The sequence below is a fragment of the Epinephelus fuscoguttatus genome, linkage group LG2 (assembly GCF_011397635.1).
Source record: "Epinephelus fuscoguttatus linkage group LG2, E.fuscoguttatus.final_Chr_v1".
NCBI classification, from domain to species: domain Eukaryota; kingdom Metazoa; phylum Chordata; class Actinopteri; order Perciformes; family Serranidae; genus Epinephelus; species Epinephelus fuscoguttatus.
The window spans coordinates 44,592,142-44,615,845 of record NC_064753.1 but is presented as its reverse complement, the minus strand read 5'-3'; the positions used below and the strand labels follow the sequence as shown (position 1 = coordinate 44,615,845).

The following is a 23,704-nucleotide window of genomic DNA, read 5'->3' as shown; positions in this document are numbered from 1 at the left end:
TCTGAATGTTCCATACAAAACATTTAATCAAGAATGTAACAGGCAGATTATCAACAATGAAAATAATAATAAGTTGCAGCCCTGTACTTTTGCAATTATTAACTTCAATATGTTTCCTCCTTTGCACAACAAAAACATTACATATTAAATCAAAAAGCCTAAATTACATAAACAGAATAATAACACTCACCTGGCACACTGATGTGATGTTAATGTTGACCATGGTGTCGATGAACTGAAACAAGAAGAACAGGAACATTAGCACAACTTGGGTCGTGTGCTTATGCCTTCACTTACACATATTGTTCAGAAGAAAGGTAGACTTTAGTCATCAAGTGTCAGCTTCAGGCATTTAAGATGTTATTTTGTGATTTGTCTCAGCACAAGATGGTAGAAATTATTTGCTGAAATGAGGAAGGTGGTTCTGTGTAGCTTCTTTAAAGAGGAAACAGCACATATTGTTTAACAAATGGAAAGTTTAACTCCTAAGCAATAAAAGTCTACACTGCTCAATCACATTTTGCTTCTACAACCTTTCCTAGTCTGGTATGACCAGTACGTTTGAAAACTTTAGGAAGTGACTGCTGTGTAATTATGACTCCTCTCTACTTGTGCTACTGTGCTACTACACTTTGCTTGTCTAGTATTTGCCACAGTAGACAGCAAAAATCACATTGGCTTGCTTTAGGTAAGCAAAGATAGTATATCTACATTATGTCATTAAAAACTATTTTATTTTACAGTTTAAAAAAGTACAATATTTGATGAGGTCTTACTCAGCTGGCCAAGTTAGTGCAGTTCGATTTTGTCTACCTGCACATGAGCACTCTTGTCTATTCAGTGTAGGGTTGAGAACAGCTAGTTACAGTAATTAAATTACAAAATAAATGCACAAAATAATGTATAAATGTACAGACAGAGAATCTGACCTGCAGGCGCACGCATCTCTGTTACTTCTTGACTGCCTGTCAGACTATTTGCAGATACTTCCACTGAAACACTCAATAGATGGAAGTCATCTCGCCTCATGTCATGTACAAAGCAAGAAATAACTTCAAAAGTATAAAAAATGTTCTTGGACAGAGAGGGGGGTACAAATTAAGAGGTAGATTACATTTGAAACAACGTTGTTTTCCCTCCATTTTGAAGTATTTGTGTATTAATTTGTGGGGTGATTTTGTGGAATGCACTGGGTGAAGAAATTAGACAAAGTAAAGATATCAGACAGTTTAAAGAGAGGTACAAAGACAGGATCTTCACAGGGTACAGAAATGATTAGAGGGAATGTAAAGCACACTCAGGGTGAGACTGTTGTCAGTATTCTTAATTCGTACTTTGGTATTTGTTTTATACACGGGGTAATATTGGTTATCAAGTATTAAGAGGTGCAGTGGTGTAAATGTGCTGTTGATCAATGGTGAGGAGAGTGTGTTTATGTAACAGTTTGATTAGTGATGTATTAGTATAGTTTGGCATTGGGGGTGGGGCTAGACAACCATATTGCTTCTTCCTGCTCCTTTTAGGACATGAAATGTTCATTTATGTTTCTCATTGTACATCTGTTCATGATTTATTGTTTCCGTTTTGTAGGTTGTTTTTTTTTTGACAATATATTCTCTTATTTCATTATTACTTTTTTAAACGTTCAATAAACGAATCACATCAAATCAAATCAAGTGTGTGGAAATCTTTTCTGCCAGGTTGGACTTATTGGTGTTTTCCAGCACCTTGCCAAGATTAAGCTGGATGGAGCAGTGGTTGTTCTGCATCATACTTGTGCTTGGTTTAAAATTAAAAATTAAAAACAACAAAGACAAAGTGACATAAACTATATGTCATTGAAATGTGCCATTATTATCACTTCCATTCCTTACTATCTTGTGAAATGATTTACCAACATTTTATTCTTTGTATGCCTGTGTGATACAAACAGTTACACATTCATGGATAACAGAACAATAATAATAAACTTTAAACTTACTGTGTCAAGATTGGGGACGTTGAGGAAGAATTCAGGGTAAGTATAAGATATTCCAACATTGTTCACTGTTAATAAAAGGAAAACAACAGCACGTTCAAAATACTGCATAATGTGAAAGTGATGGATGAAAAGAAGATTACATTTCTGTAATGTGGAGTTCAGAGTGTTATTCCTCTTTCCAATCTTAGGAGGGCAGCAAAGGGCTGAAGAAGCCAGGATAAATTAACCTTTATCATGACATGTAAAAACTTACATTTAACTCAGTGGATTTTACAGCATCGCTGATGTCTATAGGCAGTGATTCAGATTGAATTTGCCATCTCATATGACTAACTAATTAAACTTTATGAAATGTGACGTGGCCTAAGCACCTGCTGCACTCTTACCCAAAACTCCAATCTCCAGTCCTGCAAGTCCAGCTTCAATCTTAGAGTAGATATCTACGGTGCTGAAGTCTGCTGCGATCGTTTTGGTCTCCACGCCACATTTGCTTGCTGAGGGCACAAAACATTTGCATATATATAAAAGAGGCAATGAAATATATGAGCACTCACTTGTGTAAAGCTTTTATGAATGACCACATTGGCAACAAATAGTCACTTGGAAAGGGAGGACCAGAGCAGAGGAAAAAATAATTAAACCCTGAAATAATCCTTCTTCATCAATGAGGATATCCCTCCCTTAAGAGGAAGCTTTCATTTAATTGGACAGATTCACTTTCAGCTCCAGCAGGAGGCTTTACTGCCTCATAACCGAGAGCATAAGAGTCCTGCTGAATCTCCACTCTATAAAAGGATCACTTGTGAAAAAACACGCAATTCAATGCAATATCATTTAGTCGTTCGTCATTTAGCCCTACTGGACTATCACACAGTGCAATATGGATGCAACATTTTGGGTTCAGGATGAATGAGGCTGAACAGCAGCACGGATCATTAGGACTGAACTCCACTCCTGCAGCCGTCATACTTAACACATGAAATACATTAGTCTTGTACCTCTGGATCACAGGTACTGCTGATTTCCCCCGACTGCAAGATGTGGGATTAGTTCCATTGATGGATTAAATATATTGAGCTACAAGCTGTACTTCACTTTGATTTATTAGCAATTGTCTACAAAAATCGTCACTGTGCATTCATTTCTATCGCCTGGCAATATTTGTCTGCCTTTACGCTGCATGTTCAAAAAAATAAATAGGCCAAAATATTCGTGCTACTCACCAATGGCCTTGGATACGTCATCCAGCTTCTCCTGAGAGCGGCTGATCAGCACGATAGCAAAGCCTCTGCGGGCAAGCTGCAAACACAAAGAGCATATCAACAAAGGCGACACCTGTGCACTTCACACATGTACTATTTTAGTAGTCAGTCTGAAGATATTAATAGAGTGGAGTGGCACTGAACAAAAGAGTGTGTTCATGGAGTATTAAATCATTTAAGGTGAGCTTGAAAATAGAGCTTTGTGACTGTATTCCTTGTTCTGTAAACTTGAACATTTGATTTATAGTTTCTGTTGCAAACATTCAATCAAATAAGTTTATTTTTACAAGTCTACAGAAATCTTAAAAGTTTACTTCACAAGTTTGTGCACTCAGATCCGTGCCTTCAAACTGTGACTGAAACATGCACAGGCATTTGGTCTGCCTGTGCAACAACAGAGAAAAAAAGGTTACCCGTAAGCGACCGATGAGAGTCTCTGGAATAGGGATGTGCCAGATCATCTTGTTCTGGATAATACCGGTATAATTTTTAACATCATATGAAAAATTCACATCATGATCCTTGCGATATTTCGACTTTGACATATTGACGTCATACTGTTACCCACAGCAACAACAAGCATAGCTGAAAGTGAAATTATTACAGACTCTGCACTGGTTCCAAAAAGAGGAGCAGCTTCAGTAGTGTGGAATAAACTGTGGCATCCTGAATGTTTTATGAACAGCCCCGGACTTCTCAGACTCTTTTAGTGACTTACCGCTCAGAGGGAACTCATTCAGCGACTCCTCTGGCAGCAGCACAGCGTCTCTCCCTCTCCTCTCTCACCGGGCGCACACAGGAGTCAGTATCGTCAAGTGATTTTGTCATAAACCTTTGGTAATGTAAACCTATGTGACGCTCGCGGCTCGACAAAAAACTACATATATGTGAATGTGTGATAGTTGTGGTATCGTAACAGCCTGTCACAGGTTACAGCGTGATGATTAGAGGAGAAATGGCAGAGCATAAAGGTCCAGGTGGGAAAAAAACCCAACTCAATCATTTAGGATTTTGCGACTGTGGGAGCTGTTTAAATGTGTAATTTGTGGTTGATTTTGTTTTGTTAAATATTTGTTGAATCTCTTTAATGAACAGACAGAAGAAGAGACAGAGAAGTTGTAACAGTTGAAGTATTGGACAAATGTTTGAAATCAAAAGCTAAAGTAATCATTAAAATACAACTTAAAGTTTCACTGTTCAAATAGTTTGCAAAAGTAATGGACAAATGGTCAAATATCCAGCTTCTGCCATTCTAACAGCAGTATGAATGAATACTTGACTAAACTGATCTAAATATCATTCAGTAGTAGAATTTGTAAAACAATATGCACTTTTCTTTAATGTTAAATGGCATCTAGTTTAAAATCAATTAAAAATAAAACATTTGGAACATAAAGTACGGTATCAAAGGTATACCTGAGCTCATCTAACAGGGCTGTGGGGATACATCAGACTAATACGGTTTGGAACCTCTGAGTAAAGGCGACGTGCTCTAGCATTTCTAAATGGTTACGTTGAAATGGAATTAAATAAGGCTTGAAGGCATGGATATAAATGTGCAAACTCTGCAGTTCATAGAAGCCAAAATATTCAGACTCAAGTAAATAACTCTGCAAGCGATGAATGTAAAACCATCCAAAACAGAAGTGACAAGTAATTACAAATACAAATGTAAATGTCCAAGCTCACCATAACCAACATTTAAAAGGTACAAAACTATTTTCAAGCCCACCTTTATGAATGATTTAATGTTGCGTACATGTGTTTGACCGCCACAAAAATTAATTCCACCTGACTGCCTCCTTCTCTTGTTAGAGGTTAAGGGTTAGGGGTTAGGTAAGAAGTCCATGGATTCTTACCTCCTCCGCATAAGCTTTCCCAATCCCATCTGTGGCTCCTGTCACAACTACAAGGGCAAAAAAGACAGAGATTAAATTAGCAGGATAAAGTACTGTGTATACTGATCCGATCAAATATTAACACACAGCATTTAATAAAGCAAGACATGCCTGTCTGTATTCAGTGACAAATTCACAGTACAAGTAAAAGGTAGCCTATGGATTGTTCCATGAACATTAAACGAGGGCTCAATTGGCTTGTTCATTAAAACTGAGTGAGCACAGTTAAACTGTCTTTGTACATTTTTATCGTCCTACATTAATGTATCATCGAGATGAATCCATACAACAGGATGAAAAATTAATATAGACAACAAACAGTGAGACAAGCACTACACTAAACATACAGACATAATTAAACACTGAATACTGAGTGTTTGTCATTGAAATAAAAGTCTCTGGTATATGGGCAAAAGTATATGGACACCCATTTGATCGTTGGACATCTCATCACAGAACCAAACTATTAATCTGCTGCTGTAACAGCCTCCACTCTTCCAGGAAGACTAGACTCATAAGAAGAGGTTTTATTCTTTATCTTCCTTGGTGTGAAATCAAGATGAAAACAGAACACAAAGGGAAACAAATTTCAACACTGCAAAAACCGAACTGAATGAACAGACAAAGAGCGCCACCTCCAGGAGCTTCAGCACCACAGAAAGCAGATGATAGAGATGTCAGAGCTGTGGGCTGTTTGACGGATAACTGATCTCTGGGAAGTGCAGCAATGATGGCCCGAGCACAAAAAAGCTTTAGAAAAATAAGACGCATTGACTTTCAAGGGTAAAGGGCTGAATGTCAGCGTAGATAGATGTACTGCAGGAAAAGGTACACGGAGAGCAGTCGAGGTGAGTAAGGAGGACAAATAGAGAGAGGAGGAGAGGGAAAGTTAGGTCCTCTCTGTCATCAGTGGCAGTCGAGCGAACGGATGCCCTGGAACTGCCTGGCACAAACAGCAGCAGCAGCAGCGGCCTATTTTTAGCAATTCCCATCTTTCAGAAGGAACTATTCATCACACCTCTGGCTAAATATAACAAAAAGTGGATGGGAGTGGGATGGAGAGTCAGGACGTTAGAATATGTCCCCGTGTAACCTGGAAGGCCCGGCTTAAAGAGCATCTTATCCTTGTGTATTGTTCTTCATTTGAAGTTTTTAGGTGTAATTGCGTGGTAAGACTCTTGGGCTCATTAAATCAGCAAGGCACACCAACATAAGTGCAGTCTCTATTCAAAAAAAAAAAAATTAACACCAGTGTAGGTCGACGAAAGATTAGAACGCTATTGAGAAAAGAAATGCAATCGTGGTTTGGTGTTATTTGTACTCTGCTGCCAGGCTCAGCAGAATTTACAGACTTAGTGTTTTATATTAAAAATTAATTGTTTTTATACACTAGGATAGGTAATGTAAGAGGATGAAATCCATCTATAGAGGCTAGAGTAATTAAGTCAGCATCCCTCACCCAAGAGGCCCCATGAAAGAGAAAAAAAAAAGCATGGCTCATCGTCTTGATGACTGTCAAGTAAACAGTAGAACACACCATATCTTCAACACTTTGTATGATATCTTATGAATTACCACCACAATATATCATAAAATTGTGTCACTACTGGTTAGGTTAGGTCAGGTTAAGGAAAAGAATCATGGTTGGGCGTCCCATCATATGATGAAGGACTACCTGCAATGCATAGGTCACATGTTGTTAGTCTCCTGGTTCACGACTTTACTTGAGTTATAAACTAATTATAGTGCAATACTTTTCAACACATTCTCACTCCCAGCTCATCAAATTCCAACACTTGGTCCATGGCCCATCACGTCCAAAAATGATGCACTAGGTATCCTCCTGCGTCAGTTTTAGACGTTCAGGGATGGTGTGTCAATGTACACTCGTTACATGCATCATTGCAAGGACTCTGTGGTGCGAATCTTGAACACAAACAGCAGGCTCCTGGGTGAAAGTCCAGAGTTTGTTTGACCCATCCACCTCCCCTCCCGCCCATTGCAGACGTTCTCGTTCTTTACACTACAGAAGTTGCCCAGAGTGTCAATAAATGCCACTGCCTGGGTCATCTCATACTGCCACTAAAGGGTGCCTCTGTGCATGGGCGACAGTGGGCCACTGACCAAGCATCAGTGTTTGATGAGTTGGAAGTGGTAACAGTTTGTACTTTTATACGTATAAGTGCAAACAGTGAATGAGATAGCCTGAGTATAATACTGGGAATGAGTGCTTGGATGTATTTGATTGGCCATTGCAGTGTCTCGCTGAATGATGTTGTGTTGAAAGAAAAGTTTGGCCAAAAAAGCTGAGCCAACTTTTTTGCTGGAAGACTCAGTAGTTTGGGGTTTTTTTTGCAAGAGACTTCTGTGTTGGCACCCCCAATTTGTCAATGCGTTGGTCTCACTGAAATGAATGAGACTAAGAATTATTTGGTGTTTTTAGTCTCATTTGTTCTATTATTTAAACTAGAGATGCAACGATCCAACTTTTGGATTGGTGCTCCCTCACCCTCTTCACTTTCTCTGCAGTGTAGAAAAGTTTGTTTATTTGTGATTCAACGTAACTGATTATTACCAAACTAAGCTGATATTCTGTAAAGTAATATACTCTATCACAGCATGATAAAATAACATCATTACCCTCTGTCCAACCCCAAACACCCTGAGTCTGCGCAGAAAGTAAAGTCGCTGATCGATCCTTGTAAGAACTCACACGGACATTCCAAAACAGATCACAGTCAACTGTATTGCCGAGCACTACACCTGATCGTAGCCGCTTTCATGAAATGTTGTTTGCGCTGCTGCTGCAATGTCTAATACAAATATCCCTGCAGAGAAGTTTATTTTAGGCAAATATTTTTGTTCTTTTGACAATACTATTAATTCCTTCTCTTACTCATCTGTCAATCTACCCTTTGCTGTACCCATGTCCCCTTTGTGTGATCTTCCTAAGTACAGATGATGCCGAGGTGCCAAGCATCCTCTAGGGCTGCAGCAGAGCCAAACAGAAGGGAGTGGGGGAGGAAAGAGGAGAGAAAATGACAAACACGAACATGGGGGATCCTGGGGGCAACTAAAAATAGCACAGAGGAGAGGAGGGGAGAGTGATGGAGAGTCTGCAGGCACAATGATGAGGAAAACATAGGCTGGGTTATTTTTAGTTGTTTTAAGAATGAACTGTTTTGCAGTCGGAAAAGGAAAAAAAAAGCTTTTACAGCTGAGTGCATTGTTCCCTTCAGTCAAATAAAACAAGGTCTATTTTAGGAACTGCTGTCTTCTGCAAATGTAGGTTAGACTGGCTAGGTGTTCTGATGATGGTGCTACTATGTGTCACCATTTGGGTGTTTGCTTTGATAGCCAGCATCATTTTATTGTTGAACATAATTCAAGTACTGGGAATGAATCCCCTTATGCATCTTTTAAACTTAAAATATAAGCCAAAGTCCTGCCCTACTTCCAGACTTGCTTTCCTTCCACTAGAGGAGAGGAGTATTTCATGCAGAAATAACTGGTAGAGGACACGTTTGGGTCATTTCACCAATAACTGCAATCGATGTGTGAGCATGTGTGGAACTTAATAAAAGTTTGGGTTTGTTAGCAAAACTGTACTGGCAAGATTAGCTCATGAGCGTTAACCAAACTCATCTCATCATCGAAACAGCGACAAAAATGAGAAGCTAAATCTCAAAGCTCCTCATATAAAGTACATCCACTGTTTTGATTGCATAGACTATATAAAAAGATGGACACATCTCTACTTCCTCCCACTAAACAAAAATGAAGCCAAAATATCCCGGATATGGCGGGTGCCATCTTGCGCTGGTGACGTCAGTGGGACATGCCAAGAACAGCTCTAACAAGAGGCGCCCAGGCGGCATACTGGTCAGATGCCCGAACCACCTCAACTGACTACGACACGAAGAAGCAGCGGCTCTACTCCGAGCTTCCTCCCCCCAGCCACCCCACGGAGGAAACTCATTTCGTCCGCTTGTATCTGCGATCTCATTCTTTCTCATTCTAGTCACTACCCAGAGCTCATGACCATAGGTGAGGGTTAAGACGTAAATGGACCAGTAAATTGAAAGCTTGTCTTCCAGCTCAGCTCCCTCTTCACCACGATGGTACGGTGCCATGTCTGCATCACTGCAGACGCCGCACAGAACAACTGATCCATCTCACACTCTATTCTACCCTCACTCGTGAACAAGACCCCAAGATACTTGAACTCCCTTATTTGGGGATGTGGAAATAAGCAGTTATAGCTAAACTCAGCAGCAAAATGAACAACTGAACATACATCAGCATCATGAGAAACTACATAAAATGACAGAAACCATCTTTGATCTTTTAGTTTGGCCCATGTCCTATCCACTAATCTGGAGGGGACAGGGTTTATGAGCTATTCTGCAACCAGCCACACGGGGGTGACTGAGATGTTATGGCTTCACTTTGAGGGAGCTGTCATGTCGTCCATCTTTCTGTGACAAATATCTTTTTTTCTTTACATTCGAAGCTTGTATTGAGGTTTCCGAATAAAGCCTCAAACGTCTGTCATCATATTTTGTGACATCATCACCCCAACAAACGACAAATCAAAAAATCTCTGAATAAAATCCTCAGTTTGAATAAAGTGATTCATTGGATTAAATTATTTAGTCTTTATTATTAAATCCACTGTTTTTCTTTCTCTCTCTCTCTCCCAGCTATATTTCCAACCTCTTGGTATCGTACATGCCAGGACGTATTTTGAGGTCCTCGGACAAAAGAGGTCTTTTGCGTCTTCCAGAGGCCTGGCTGAAAACTAAAGGGGACAGAGTGTTTGCTGTCAGGGCCCCGAGGCTGTGGAACAATCCGCCCGAGGAAATCAGGTCGGCCGAGTCAGTGATCACTTTTAAGTCCCTTCCTAAAACAGACTTTTATCGGAGAGCCTTTCCTGATTTTACTTGAGTTTTAGGTTCATTCAGACTGTCTTATATTTCCTCAGTTTTATATACTAAAATGTTTTTCTCTGTTCTTGTTTCATGTCTTGTCTGTTTTAGTTACTGACATGTTAAGCACTTTGCAACTCTGCTTTAAAAAGCGTTTTATTAGTATTATATTTAATGAATAATGTTATTTATGGTGCTGTGAGATAGCTGCTAAACTGCAGCTGCAAGCAGATCTGCTAGCGTAACCTGGTTTGTTGGCTTGTTTAGTGCGCAGGAGAAAACTAACCAACAAGGACAAATAATATCGCCGATGTTTTGCATTATCGCCTTCAGCTGGAATAAACCAGACCTGCTAACCAGAGGGTGCACAGTTTTTGGGCTTGTAACAGTAAGCACTGTCCCCAGTATGACATCCTGTGTGTAACACTGTGGGCTCCTGCTGTGAAGCCCTCGTGGGTGGTCTGACTGCAACTGTTCAGAAATACCAGGTTTAAACAGAATGAATAGACATGCAAAATAATGTGTGATTCAGAATTTGTATGCAAATGATTCGGTACAGGCCTAACTGCAAAGTAATGAGTGACACATGTTCTGCTCTTATTGCCACTGTTCTCCACACACTATGGGGGGAAGTTTCTAAAACCATCTTAGGGCCGAAAGCAAAGTTCTAACAATGAATGATGAAGCAAATGTGATGCAGAGCTGAAACATTTAGTCAATTAACTGACTAGTCATTTGACACAAAATGAATCAGCAACCATTCTGATAATCAATTATTCATTTTAATCAAATGCCAAAAATTCTGAGGTAACAACTTCATGAATGTGATAATAAACTGAATATTTTTGATCTGGACTGCAGTTCAGACAAAACAAGACAACTGAGGATGTCACTTTGAGGCATGCTTCATTTTAGATTACGAAAAGGTTACGAAAATAATCATTAGCCACCCTAATGTGACATAACGTTGCATCAAGCACTACCATAACAGTCTGGATAATGAAATAATTTTGCTACTGTACTTGCTACGGCAAGAATAAATATTATTATAGCAAATGAAATTGATTCGATTTTGTGCATTTTTGCATTGTTTATTATGGTGGAGAGGGTTTAAACTAATTGCAAATGTACATCAAACAACATGTGAAAATAAGATGTCACTACAAGCACTTTTTTACATATGCATTTATGTCTTAAGAATGTTATTCATAAATCATCTGGCTTATTATCGCAATATTTTATATTATCAATAACTGGAGCTTTGTCTCAGATAGCAGGACGCCATTTCATTGGGACGCCACTACAACAGTTCCTTGTTATACTGCCACAGCCTCTCTTTCTCTCACACACAATCACTCTCTCTCACACACACACACACGCACACAAGAAAGTGAGATGTGGGTTCCAGTGAACCTGAATCCCGAGGATCCTGCGTGTCATTTATGAATGGCTCTGGTCCTCTTACATAATCAGGCCGTCCTCTCAATCAAGTCCACTTCACTGAGACAAAGTTTGTGAATGAAAGCGGCAGCAGCCAAGGCCAACGGGCTCCTTTGCCTCATTGGATATTCTGAATCATTTCCAAAAATAAAAACCCGGCTGACGCGTTTTCCATTTTTAGCCGCACACAAGAAGATCAAAGGCAACTTCAGCACGCATCCTCAAAACATTTGGGTTTCTCTGGCAGGCTGATGTGACTGTGACTGTGACTGCACACACGGGCTGAAAAAAATAGTGCTCAGAATTTGAGCTGTGAATCTAGACTCTGATAAAAAAGATACAAAATACTAAGTGCACAAGTAAAAACAATAAAAACACAATAATTGCGGACTGAAATGTACTCTGCAAATGCATGAAAGAATGCAATGCTAACCTGTGTCTTAAAAAAACTAATCTTCACTACTGTGACGTCATATTAATCATCATTCAGTAAAACTAACAGGTCTGACACGTCTAACAGCTTTTTTGCATTATGACGTGAACTTTGAACAACAATTTCGCAAACATGAAGCAATTCCAGCAGTCTGTTCAAACTTCAAGGTTCAGTCAGTGAACAGGCTGGACAGATGGACAGGATTCAGTCTGATTTGATAATCCCCTCCAGCCATAATCCCATCACAAGATTTACTACAGTTTACACCCGATGACAAAAACGCTGATCATTCCCTGCCCATTCTTCATCTCCTGTGAAAAGTACCACAGACTAACACACAACAGTCCGCTGTTGCAAGGACAAAGACGCAATAGTGTGTCACTTGTATGTGCTGAAGCAAAATCAGAAGACTGTAAAGTCAGTGAGGGTAAGTTATGCAAGACGGGTGTGATGCAGTACAACAGCACAGTGCAGGTTGTTCACGACACGTTCAAAGAACAAGGTGCAAAAATTACTTTGTTTTGGTGCAATCTGATGCAACAGCTCTGCCAGAAAGTCTACTTTTACCAAGTTTAAAATATTTAGTTTTTGTTGACATTGTCATAGATTTGTGAATTTAACTACACACTTATTTCTGAGGTTATAGTTAAAAGGTAGAGCTGTACTATATTACAGGCGTTTCTAATTTCTTTGTCCTTCCTTTTCTGGTCCAGCCACAAGGACCAAATTTGTCCTTAATCATCAGTTCAAGGTCCACACAATTTAACACATTCACATCATACTTGTGTTTGTCCATGTTGCCGAGCTAGTTTGCTGTCTCTGTCAAGCAGCTGTCTGTTATTCACTCACTCTACAGCAGGAAACGGCACTTCAGAGTAAAATCTCTGTGCCGGAAACTCACTATACTTAAAAATAAAGTGAGTTTTTTTTACAAGCTTGACACATCTACAAGTCATCTGCGGTCCATTCAGAATCCAATTCTGGACTGCAACCCATCAGTTGGGAACCACTGGCCTAAGGAACAGGCCCCAGTGCATGCTAGTTTCTAATAATGCACCTTAAAGGGCCAGTGTGTAAAATGGGTTGAAAACAGTGACATCAGTGGTCAAATTCTAGATTGCAGGGCTCACTCGCTCACCCCTCCCGTTGGGTAAATGACAGTGGCCTCATAGGGACAAAAAGCCTTGCGCATGAGTTTTTCAGGAGTAGTTCTATCCTCACAAGCAGGAGACCAGAGGAGCGTTCAGGAAAAAGGCCCGTTTATTTGAGCACTCCAGAAACTCCGGTAACACTCCAGGGGGTAAAAGACTCCATCCCAAACTCTGACTCTTCTAGCGTAACACACACACACCATACACACATACTCGTTTACCATAACAAGTGGGGACCACCCTCCCCTCTCTGCTCAATCTCCAGCCCGCACACTGACTGACAGCGTAGCCTGTAAACAGAGCTCAGCTGTTTATTTAGTCTAGCAATATCTCCGGACTATAGTAGCTGCAATGGACGACTTTGAACACGATTTTGAAGAGTTTCTTGTAGCGGACACAGACCCAGAGCCATACCTGTTTGAGCCGGAGCATACAGATGAGGAACTCCATGTGTTTGATGCTGAGCGGGCGAGAAGAGAGGCTGAATGCACAGAATGGGATTCGGTGCTACCATTGTTAGGGAGATATATCATCAGGAGGAAAAGCGCCGCAGAGAGTGCATCACAAGGAGTGAAGTTGTGTCTTCTTTTCCTCACAGATGATGGTTCGGGTTCATTCTCTCCTGTTGCGTGGTAAGTGTGGTCCATTCGCAAACTTTATAACTAAATAAAACTTTTCACTACTCTCTATCGACGAACTACTAACACTCTCTGCTGTTTCCTCCTCCTTCTTCCTTCCTTCCGCTGTCCTCGTTGGTTCATTTATACACGCAAAACACATTCTCTGGCTGGCTGGATTGTCCGCTCGGTCTGCCTTACATACATGGCGGCGCAAGATGGCGACCTCTCTAAAGCAAGGCCCTTGCTATATATATATATATATATATATATATATATATATATATAGCAAGGCCCTTGCTATATACACACACACATATATATATATATATATATATATATATATATATGAATAAAAGCATAATTATAAGGCTACGAAAACCAAACGAATTTTATTTTATAGCGATTATACACTTGCATAAACATATTAATGGGCAGAATGCGGTAGACGGTAGAAATGATATAAATTTGGCCCACGGTAGAGATTTGCACTCTACCGTCTTATCGTCGATGACGTCATCGCACCTGCCTCAGTGTAAAAATGGCTGCGAGCACAGAGACAGCGGAGCAAGAGGAGCTGGTTCACGTCCGTGATTTAGCGTAGCACGTGCAACATGTGTTGCTGGAGAACTTGTGAGTTAATGTTTTATGAAAAGCCCCGGACTTCTCAGATTCTTTTAGCGACTTACTGCTCAGAGGGAACTCATTCAGCGGCTCCTCTGGCAGCAGCACAGCGTCTCTCCCTCTCCTCTCTCCCCGTGCGCACACGGGAGTTGGTTTTCGGCAAGATAGTTTGTCATAAACCTTTGGTAATGTAAACCTATGTGACGCTAGGGGCTCCACAAAAAACTCCATATGTGAATGTGTGATAGTTGTGGTATCATAGCAGTCTGTCACAGGTTACAGCGTGATGATTAGAGGAGAAATGGCAGAGCATAAATGTCCAGGTGGAAAAAACACAACTCAGTCATTTAGGATTTTGCTAAAAGAAGGAAATTTTTAATAAAAGAGGGACATTTTGCACCATAGAGTACTGGGTTTTAATTTTGAGTTTTGAGATCTGCATTCTGCACAATAAATGCTCTAAAAAATACATTATATCTTTGCTTTTGTTGTTGTTGTTTTTTTAATCAATTTAGCTTTGCTAAGGGACTACAAAACCCATTCAGAAACACTTCTATTATAACTTTTACACTTAAATTTATACCGCGATATATACCGTTACCGTGAAGGGATTCGATTTATACCGTGATATAAATTTTAGGTTATACCGCCCAGCCCTAGGTAGAATATTCAGATTCAGATTCAGACTGACAATAAACCATGACAAATATTACACACTGGCCCTTTAACTATCATATATTGTGTCGTCATATGATTAAATAGAGATTTTACATGGGACAGCATCAATATACATATTACCAAAAAATCATCACTGCGTATCTGACAGTTAAGTTATAGTTTTTCTTTTTTGTTTTATAGATTGCTACTGACTATGTAGTGGGTTTGCCGTTTTGAGGGCATATTAGCAAATGATGTTTTTAATTAATTTACTTGAGTTTTTCTTTAAGCACCAGTGTATTCCTGAGGTAGCAAAATGTATATTTTTCTCCATCCATCCCCACAGGGCCCACTGCGACCACACTGCCTGCAAAGTCTACATTTATGCACCTGGAGCAGAACATAAGAAACTCCTCTTAATATACTGTAGTTCAATACAATACCAACCATGTATCTAATATAGAAATTCTCTGTAAAGTGAGTACATTTTCTCTTATAGAATAAAATAAATAACAAATTCAGAAAAAAGGTGGAGTTCTGACAAAGACTGTTAAACTACATGAGTATTATAAGCATTCACATATATTTTATATGCAGGAAGTGTTTTATAAACTCCTCAGAGCAGGTTGGTCAAAGGCTTCATTGCTCAATGGCTTGTTATCTATAGTTGATAACCTAAAAGAGCCCAGACTAAAGGTAAACGGTACAAACTATTTAGTACAAAGAGGATGTTTGCTGTTCCTACAAATGATTAAACACTAAATCAATGTGTTATTGCAGAATTCAACTGGAGGCCAGCTGATCTGCTGTGTACATCACTTCACACTGATGCTGGATGTGGTCAGATGCAACAGAATATATCTTTCAGCCAGAAGAGGTCAGTGAACAACAGTTGAAGCTTCATGTTCAGTTAGTCTGTCAGCAACACAAGATGATCTGGGCAACGTTTTCAAAGTGTGAGTATAAAGAACCAACAAAGTTAAGAAGAGGTACAACGTCACTGAGTAACATTACTACTACTACTACTACATTTTTGTGAGTTCTACAGACAAATACTGTTTATTTTCCTACATTTTGGCCAGTTGGATTCACATCTGGAGAATGAATGGCTGATTCATTACAAAAACAAGGCAGAGACATTATCCTTAGTTTCATAAGTAATAAAGAGACTTTGTTTCCTTCAGTTTCAGGCTCAATTTGATGCTCATCTGCACGTGAACGACCAGGAATCTAAACACTGACACTGCTGTACCAACACACAATTTGCCATGAACAGGCCTACTAATAACAAAATTATCATAATTATAAGAAACTGACTGACTCCAATAAAAACTCTGGTCATTTTTGTCTGGTATGATGTGTTTGTATGATATCTCATTTCATTCTCAGAGTATGTATTTTTATTTACTGTATTAGGCTATTTATGGGTTTTAAGGGTAAGTAGTATATTACACTGAATGTACAGTCTACTTTTTAAAGTATATGACAATAAACTTGAACAGTTTGCTTGAGCATATTTTTTCAGTCAGAAGTTACATTTTTAAAACAGTTCACACACAGGGCTAACATGAAAGTCGCTGGTCAAAATGACACAGACAACATGCGACCAAAGAAAGTATTTCCATCAAAAAACACAACTTATGGTCAAATGAATACGTTCTTTCAATCAATCGTTAATCAGTGGACGACAAAATACAGCTATCAGTATGAACCGGTACAACCTTACCTTAATTTACTGAAATGGAAGTTTGTGTAAAAAGTCACCCTTTAGAAAATAAATAAAGTTGAAATTCTCCGTCCAGTTGCATTTTTTCAATATCATAGATAAGCAAATGTACACGATATGATAATATGATATGATATTTTTAATATCATGGTATACCATAAAACCAGCAAACGACTGCAACCATAGTTGTATTCTCTTCTCTGAAGAGGGTTTTACTATAGATAACAAATCCCACTGAAATGTGGTTTAAAAAAAGAAAAGGAATTTTTCTCAGAAAGTTTTCCTCAATCTTTTCATTACCTTTATTATTCATTTATACACTGTGTGCACAATTATTAGGCAAGTTGTATTTATGAGGATTAATTTTATTATTGAACAACTACAGTGCTCTTGGTCAATCCAAAATGTTAATAAACCTCAAACTTGAATATTTAAGAAAGTAAAAGTGAGGTTTTGGCTTTCTTAGGAAAAAATCCATGTGTGCACAATTATTGGACAACTATTAGTGTGCAGAATTATTATGCAACTAAATGAAAAATGAAAATTTTCACATCTCACTTGTTTATTTTCATCTATTAAAGTGAGAATAATAAACAAACAACTCAAAATCTACAAACATACATTTCTGACATTTCAAAAAAAAAATTCAGTGACCAATATAGCCACCCTTCTTTTCAATAATGGTCATAAGCCTTCCATTCATGGAGTCTGTCAGTTTCTTGATCTGTTGACGATCAACTTTTTGTGCAGCAACAACCACAGCCTCCCAGACACTGTTCAGAGAGGTGTACTGTTTTCCTTCCCTGTAAATCTCCCGTTTAAGAAGGGCCCACAAGTTCTCAATAGGGTTTAGGTCAGGTGAGGAAGGGGGCCATGTCATTATTTTTTCATCTTTAAGGCCTTTACTGGCGAGCCACACAGTGGAGTACTTCGACGCATGCGATGGAGCATTGTCCTGCATAAAAATCATGGTCCTCTTGAAAGATGCAGACTTTTTCCTGTACCACTGCTTGAAGAAAGTGTCTTCTAAAAACTGGCAGTAGGTTTGGGAGTTCATTTTGAGTCCATCTTGAACCCGAAAGGTCCAACTAGCTCATCTTTAATAATACCAGCCCATACCAGTACCCCACCTCCACCTTGCTGGCGTCTGAGTCGAAGTGGAGCTCTGTGCCCATTACTGATCCAGCCACGGGCCCATCCATCTGGTCCGTCAAGAGTCACTCTCATCTCATCAGTCCATAAAACCTTTGAAAAATCTGTCTTCAGGTATTTCTTGGCCCAGTCTTGACGTTTCAACTTATGTGTCTTGTTCAGTGGTGGTCGGGTTTCAGCCTTCCTTACCTTGGCCATGTCTCTGAGCACTGAACACCTTGTACTTCTGGGCACTCCAGGTAGGTTGCAGTTCTGGAATATCACAGCACTGGAGGATAATGGGTTCCTGGTAGCTTTATGTTTGATTCTTCTCAAATCTTTTGCAGTTAATTTGCGTCTTTTTTTCTCAACACGTTTCTTGCGACACTGTTGACTATTTGCAACAAAACGTTTGATGGTTCTGTGATCACGCCCAAATATCTTGGCAATTTCAAGAGTACTGCATCCCTCTGAAAGACTTTTTACAATTTTTGACCTTTCAGAGTCAGTTAAATCTCTTTTTTGGCCCATTTTGCCTGAGGAAGAGAAGCTGCCTAATAATTATGCACACCTTGATATAGGCTGTTGATCTCCTTAGGTCACACCCTCCCTCGTTAGACAAATACACATCACCTGATATGCTTAAATCCAATAAGCATTCAAGTTTATACAGCTTGGAGTTGGAGAATATGCACAAAAATGATGATATGGTCAAAATACTCACTTGCCTAATAATTGTGCACACAGTCTAGGCTTGCAAGTAGCAACACTGAGGTGGCATCTTTTATCGATGGATAAGGACTAATTGCTGATTGAAGAATTGCGCAATGCAGTTTGACACAGGTGCATCAGAGCATGGTTGCCAAACTCATTTCAGTTCGTGGACCACATGCAGCCCAGTTTGATCTCAAGTGGGCCGGACCAGTACAACCACTGCATAATCACCTATAAGATACAACCCCTTTAAATTTTTTGAGTGTAAAGAAGTACAATCTGAAAATCCATTTACAAAACACATGATGACAGCCCGCGATATCATAAGAAAATGTGCAAATTCAAGTCAACAGTATGCCTCAGTTTTTCCACATTCAGTTGGTCTACTACTCACTTTCATTACATGTGAATTATTTTTTGATATAATATTTTGCACAGTGTTTAATATCTTTGAATATGAGTACAGTACAGTACATTAAGTATTCATTGTATTTACAGAGAGCTGTATCCTGGTCAAAGTGGAAAAGCCTCTGAGGCAGCATTTTACATGTGGTGTCTACTCACTGTTTAAACCTGACACTGTTAAGCCTTCACGAGTGCAAAGTCATCTAGTGGGCCGGTTCTGGCCCCTGGGCCCTATGTTTGACACCCCTGCATTAGAGACTTACATCTATACAAGCAATTTCTTTCAGCTGTGTACACACAGTTAATCTAACAGAGTTTTGGGTCTTTCTTTTTTATGTGAAGCGATTTAAAAGGGTGTGAAAATGTGTGAAACCAATAAAATCGTGTTAATACATTTGTAAGAGAAGACCACTAATGTGCTACAGAGGTGATAAGAAAGATTTAATGGTTTCCGGTTTCATTAAGCGTGTCTTAGCAATGGGGGAAAACTGTAATTTTATCAATGGAAACGTCCTCTTTGTTTGCAAATGCTGCAGAACATGAACTTAAATCACATTTGAGATTGTTATTGTCTCCGTGTTGCTTCTCACCTGCCCATTTCCCCAGCTTGGTGGGTGACACGAGCCGCCCGTTGCCCAGCACCCACACCCTGATCCCGGTCAGCAGCCGGCACACGGAGCACACAGAGAGCCAGGCCGCGGTCAGAGCACCGAGCCAGAACAGCGGCGTCTCCACGGCCTTTAAAACTACTTCTCCGCTGGACGACATGACTGGACCACACACGCCTTTGTCTGTTTTATCTAACAACAATAAACTCTGCACTTACAAACTCTGTGTTAATGCAAAAACAAGCGCCCAAAGTGCAAATACATGCGTCGGGAGGATTGAAAGAGCTACTTCCGCATTGGACGCTTCCGCATTAGCGCTTGGGTGTCTGCGATTGGCCCGTTTTCTTCTTCTTTTCCTGCTTTCAGAAATCTGAGTTTTACTACCACCTAGTGTCATACCAAAGTCATCACTCTCATCAGTCCCGTATTTTGTTAAAAAGAAATACATATAATCAGTGGTGTAATATAACAAAATAATAATATTTTGTTACAGTAAGCTACTTAACTATTTTGGGAGTATCTCTACTTTACTTGAGTTTTTAATTTTCTGTAAACACTCATTTTTATTCCCCTACATTTCCAAAATAAAAATGTATGTTTTTACTCCTCTATATTTTCTCTAAGCACCTGTAACTTAAAACAAAATAGGGAAGGAACGAAGGACAGATGAAAGAATGAGAGAGAAGTAAGAACTGAATATTGATCTTCCTTCAAGTTGTGGAAAAAGACCTCATATTTGATTAGGTGTAACATAGGCTCCATTTTGAAGGTGGTGTACATGTTAAGAGGAAATAAAAATCATAATTCTCAAAATTCTGACCTCTTGCCTTTTTATCAAAATCATTTACTTGTACTTTTACTTTCAATACATGAGTAGATTTAATAAAATAGAATTACATTTCATGCTTTAGTACAATAAATATCAGATACTTTTTATTTTTACTCAAGTAATATTCCAATAAGTGACTTTTAATTCTTCCAAAGTCATTTTCTCATAAGATATCTTTATTCTTACTCAAGTGTGGCTTGTAGAGACTTCATCCACCACTGCATATAATATAGTGTAAAATATATGTGGTGTGGCTTTTCCTCAGCTGTTAGGTTATTTTGCAATTTGTGCTTTTTGTCAAGTTCTCTCTTCAATCATCTTTATCTTACTTATAATAAAAAACAACAATATCAGTCATCAAGTTCCATCCTGCATCTTCTACAGTGAGGTTTAAAGATGTTTTCTTAACAGGCTGAAATACCTTGTTTGAAAAGACAACAAAAAAAAATACATGGTGAAATCTCAGTCGTCCATAATTATGTACACTATGTGTGTATAATACTGTTTTTTCTATACCTAAAAGTCAGTGCACTGTCCAATTTTACACCTCTGGCGTGTGTCTAAGTAAATTCTGTATTTGCTCTACTGAAAACCAGCAAATGATATTGCAACATTAAGCTTAATTTCCTTCATGTTTTATTTGTTTTATGGAAATAAATACTGAGATGTGGTGAGGGTTTTTGCAATTATGAACAGTATTCGTGAAATATACTTACAGTACTGTGAGAAATCCATTAACACACACTCTTAGCACGTACACCATACTCACCCTGAGGATTTGTAAGAATTATTTTTGAGTGTATATGAACAAAAGGGGGTCTAAATAGTGAAACTGTCAACAGACAACCCTCAGTCAGGATTCTTTTTATGAAGTAAATATGTTTGTTTGATTTTATTGTTTCCCCAGCTACATGTATGATCCTTTTAATTCCTTTTTTGCTTCATAGAAGTTATAAAGACATAATTGAATTTAACTTAGTATACAGACACACACACACACACTCACTCAGGGCGTACGCAATTCAGCCAAGTGGAGCAGACAGCAGTGGTCCATAATGTGAGAGTGAGCGTTACATAAGAGCATTGCATCTAAAAATAGAAATGCAGCAATGGTAAACAGGAGTCTAAACTGTTGGCTCTAAGCTTTCAAAGGAACCTGAATGAAATTTAGATTAAAGCGCCATCTCGGACGTAAATGGACCAGCTGCTGATCATAACCATGAGAGCCTGCAGGCGAGTGCAATGGGCCTGATGTCCACGTGTGAGTGAGTGTGAATGAAGGCTGAGAGTTCAAACTGTTGCACTGATGACTTGACTTGACAAAACATACAAAATATAGTTTGTAAATATACATGTATTAAATGTATATGGACATTTTTTTTAATCACACAACACGGTGCAGAACAGGCACCACATGTTTATGGAAAGCTCCTTGTTGTTACGTCTATTTTGTTTGCTATTTTTGAGAATGGATCTTACTGATAAAGAGACGTAAAGCTGCAGAGATTTACAACTGTGTACACTGAGAACAATGTTTGTGATTAAAAGAAACACACACACTAAAAGAACACCTAATTCATAGAAAATAAATAATAATTTAAATAATAGACTTAATAAACTCTGCTCTTTGTGGGTTTTGCAGGACAATACACACTTTATTAAATCTGTCTAAATGTGACTCACAAACAAAACACATCATCTCCACAGGCTTTTAATAATGTTTATTTCAATTGTTATTTACAACAATTGTCGCACAGGTACACACTGATTACACTTTTTAAAAACATCATACTTCAAGTGGTGCACATGCAAAATCAATAAGGACACATGACAGAGGGTTTCACACTGTTTTTATTATAAAGCTGCTGTATAAAAATGGATAAATCATCATTAATACTGAAACATATAACACGTTCTTGAGCAAAACACACACAGGTAAAAGCATACAATAAAACTGTACCTCCATCCATAGCGAGAGCAAATTGGGTGAATTTACTGTCGACACATTCAGTCATTTTTGGGGTATATTTATGATTAGGGTTCATTTTTTTTAATCAATTTATCTATGTTTTTCATACAGGCTGTAAATGTTATGATATATTTGAACAAAAAAAGAGAAAATTCATGACAAAAAAAGACAGAATGAGATTAAACATGAAATTAATTTTAACAAGTAGAGAGCCAAGAGAGCACACATGGTAAGAGGGGAATAAGAGTGTGAAGTAAAAAGTTACACACACACACACACACACACACACACACAGAGGACACACACGCGGACGCACATTGACTCCCCTCACACAACTTGCTCTCTGCATCTTGTTTCTTTTTGTCATCTGTTCTGAATCTGATGATAAAGTTTAAGATAACTGAGCATTTACTGAACCTGCAGTGAGAAGACGTGGTTGCAGATTTCCGTTTCGTCAGTGTTAAACCTGTGACGGCTCGCTGTACATCTGAAAACTACAAACAGTGAGATCAATGTGTTGGTTTTTTTTTTATACAATGCTTGTTGATTTTATCTAAAACATTTCTGCCTGATGCAAATGCAGGAGCAGAACGTGTGTGTGTCTGACAGGTGCTTGGTGACACTTGTGCAGAAATGTCTCTGTAACATTTCAATAAAATAATCATATAGATTGAACACACACACATGTAATGCAGGCTGCTTTAAATATTTGTACATGAAGGGACACATGCATGCACCTTATTTAATTTCAGACTGTATTTATTAAAAAAAATCTAAAGCTCTTCTCTCTTTCTATTGGTCCTTCTCACACACACACACACACACACACACACACACACACACACACCTGCAAAAGTAACACTACAACATGGATGCACATTAACTCCAAATACACGTCTTGCTCTGTGTTTCTTGCTTTTCAGAAAAAGATTAAGATGTGGTCACTGACACAGAGAAACAGTGATAGTAACGTCACAGCAAATAAATGAAATAAAATAAAGGACAGATTGAAAGAAAAACTAAGAGATGGCATATCTTGATACAATCAGCAATAGCAGTGTTATGTCTCTTTGTTGTGTAACGTAAAGTGTACGTTCTCAAACACAGTTCAAGCTGTAGAGTTCCTTCACACACAAAAATGAAAATGCAAAAATAAATTTAAAAAACTCCAAATCACCTTCTGATGCACAGGACAAGGACAAATATGATGTGACACAAACAATGTGACCCTGAAAGAGAACACACGTCTTTACTCCCTGGATCTAAACTCTGTACGTTTATGTATAATTTTAGTATTTCTATGATTTCTCCAAAAGTGGCATCGTACTGGT

The 23,704-nt window shown here is 38.8% G+C and overlaps 1 protein-coding gene and 1 long non-coding RNA gene across 2 annotated transcripts in view; one reads left to right on the top strand and one right to left on the bottom strand.

Annotated features, from left to right (window-relative positions):
- Positions 1 to 19,856, bottom strand: part of hsd17b12b (hydroxysteroid (17-beta) dehydrogenase 12b) — a 32,891-nt gene extending 13,035 nt beyond the window's left edge. The window contains exons 1-6 of the mRNA XM_049561963.1: positions 19,558 to 19,856; positions 5,103 to 5,149; positions 3,205 to 3,280; positions 2,368 to 2,475; positions 1,982 to 2,046; positions 191 to 235 (exon numbers count right to left, since the gene is read on the bottom strand). Coding sequence (XP_049417920.1) covers positions 191 to 235; positions 1,982 to 2,046; positions 2,368 to 2,475; positions 3,205 to 3,280; positions 5,103 to 5,149; positions 19,558 to 19,735 — 519 coding nt within the window. The 5' untranslated portion in view covers positions 19,736 to 19,856. The remainder of the gene's footprint in view (positions 1 to 190; positions 236 to 1,981; positions 2,047 to 2,367; positions 2,476 to 3,204; positions 3,281 to 5,102; positions 5,150 to 19,557) is intronic.
- LOC125879989 (uncharacterized) lies at positions 13,171 to 16,345 on the top strand. Its single transcript, XR_007448000.1, has 3 exons — positions 13,171 to 13,725; positions 15,772 to 15,868; positions 16,176 to 16,345. It is a non-coding gene; the product is annotated as an uncharacterized LOC125879989 (long non-coding RNA).
- Positions 19,857 to 23,704: the final 3,848 nt, after the last annotated feature.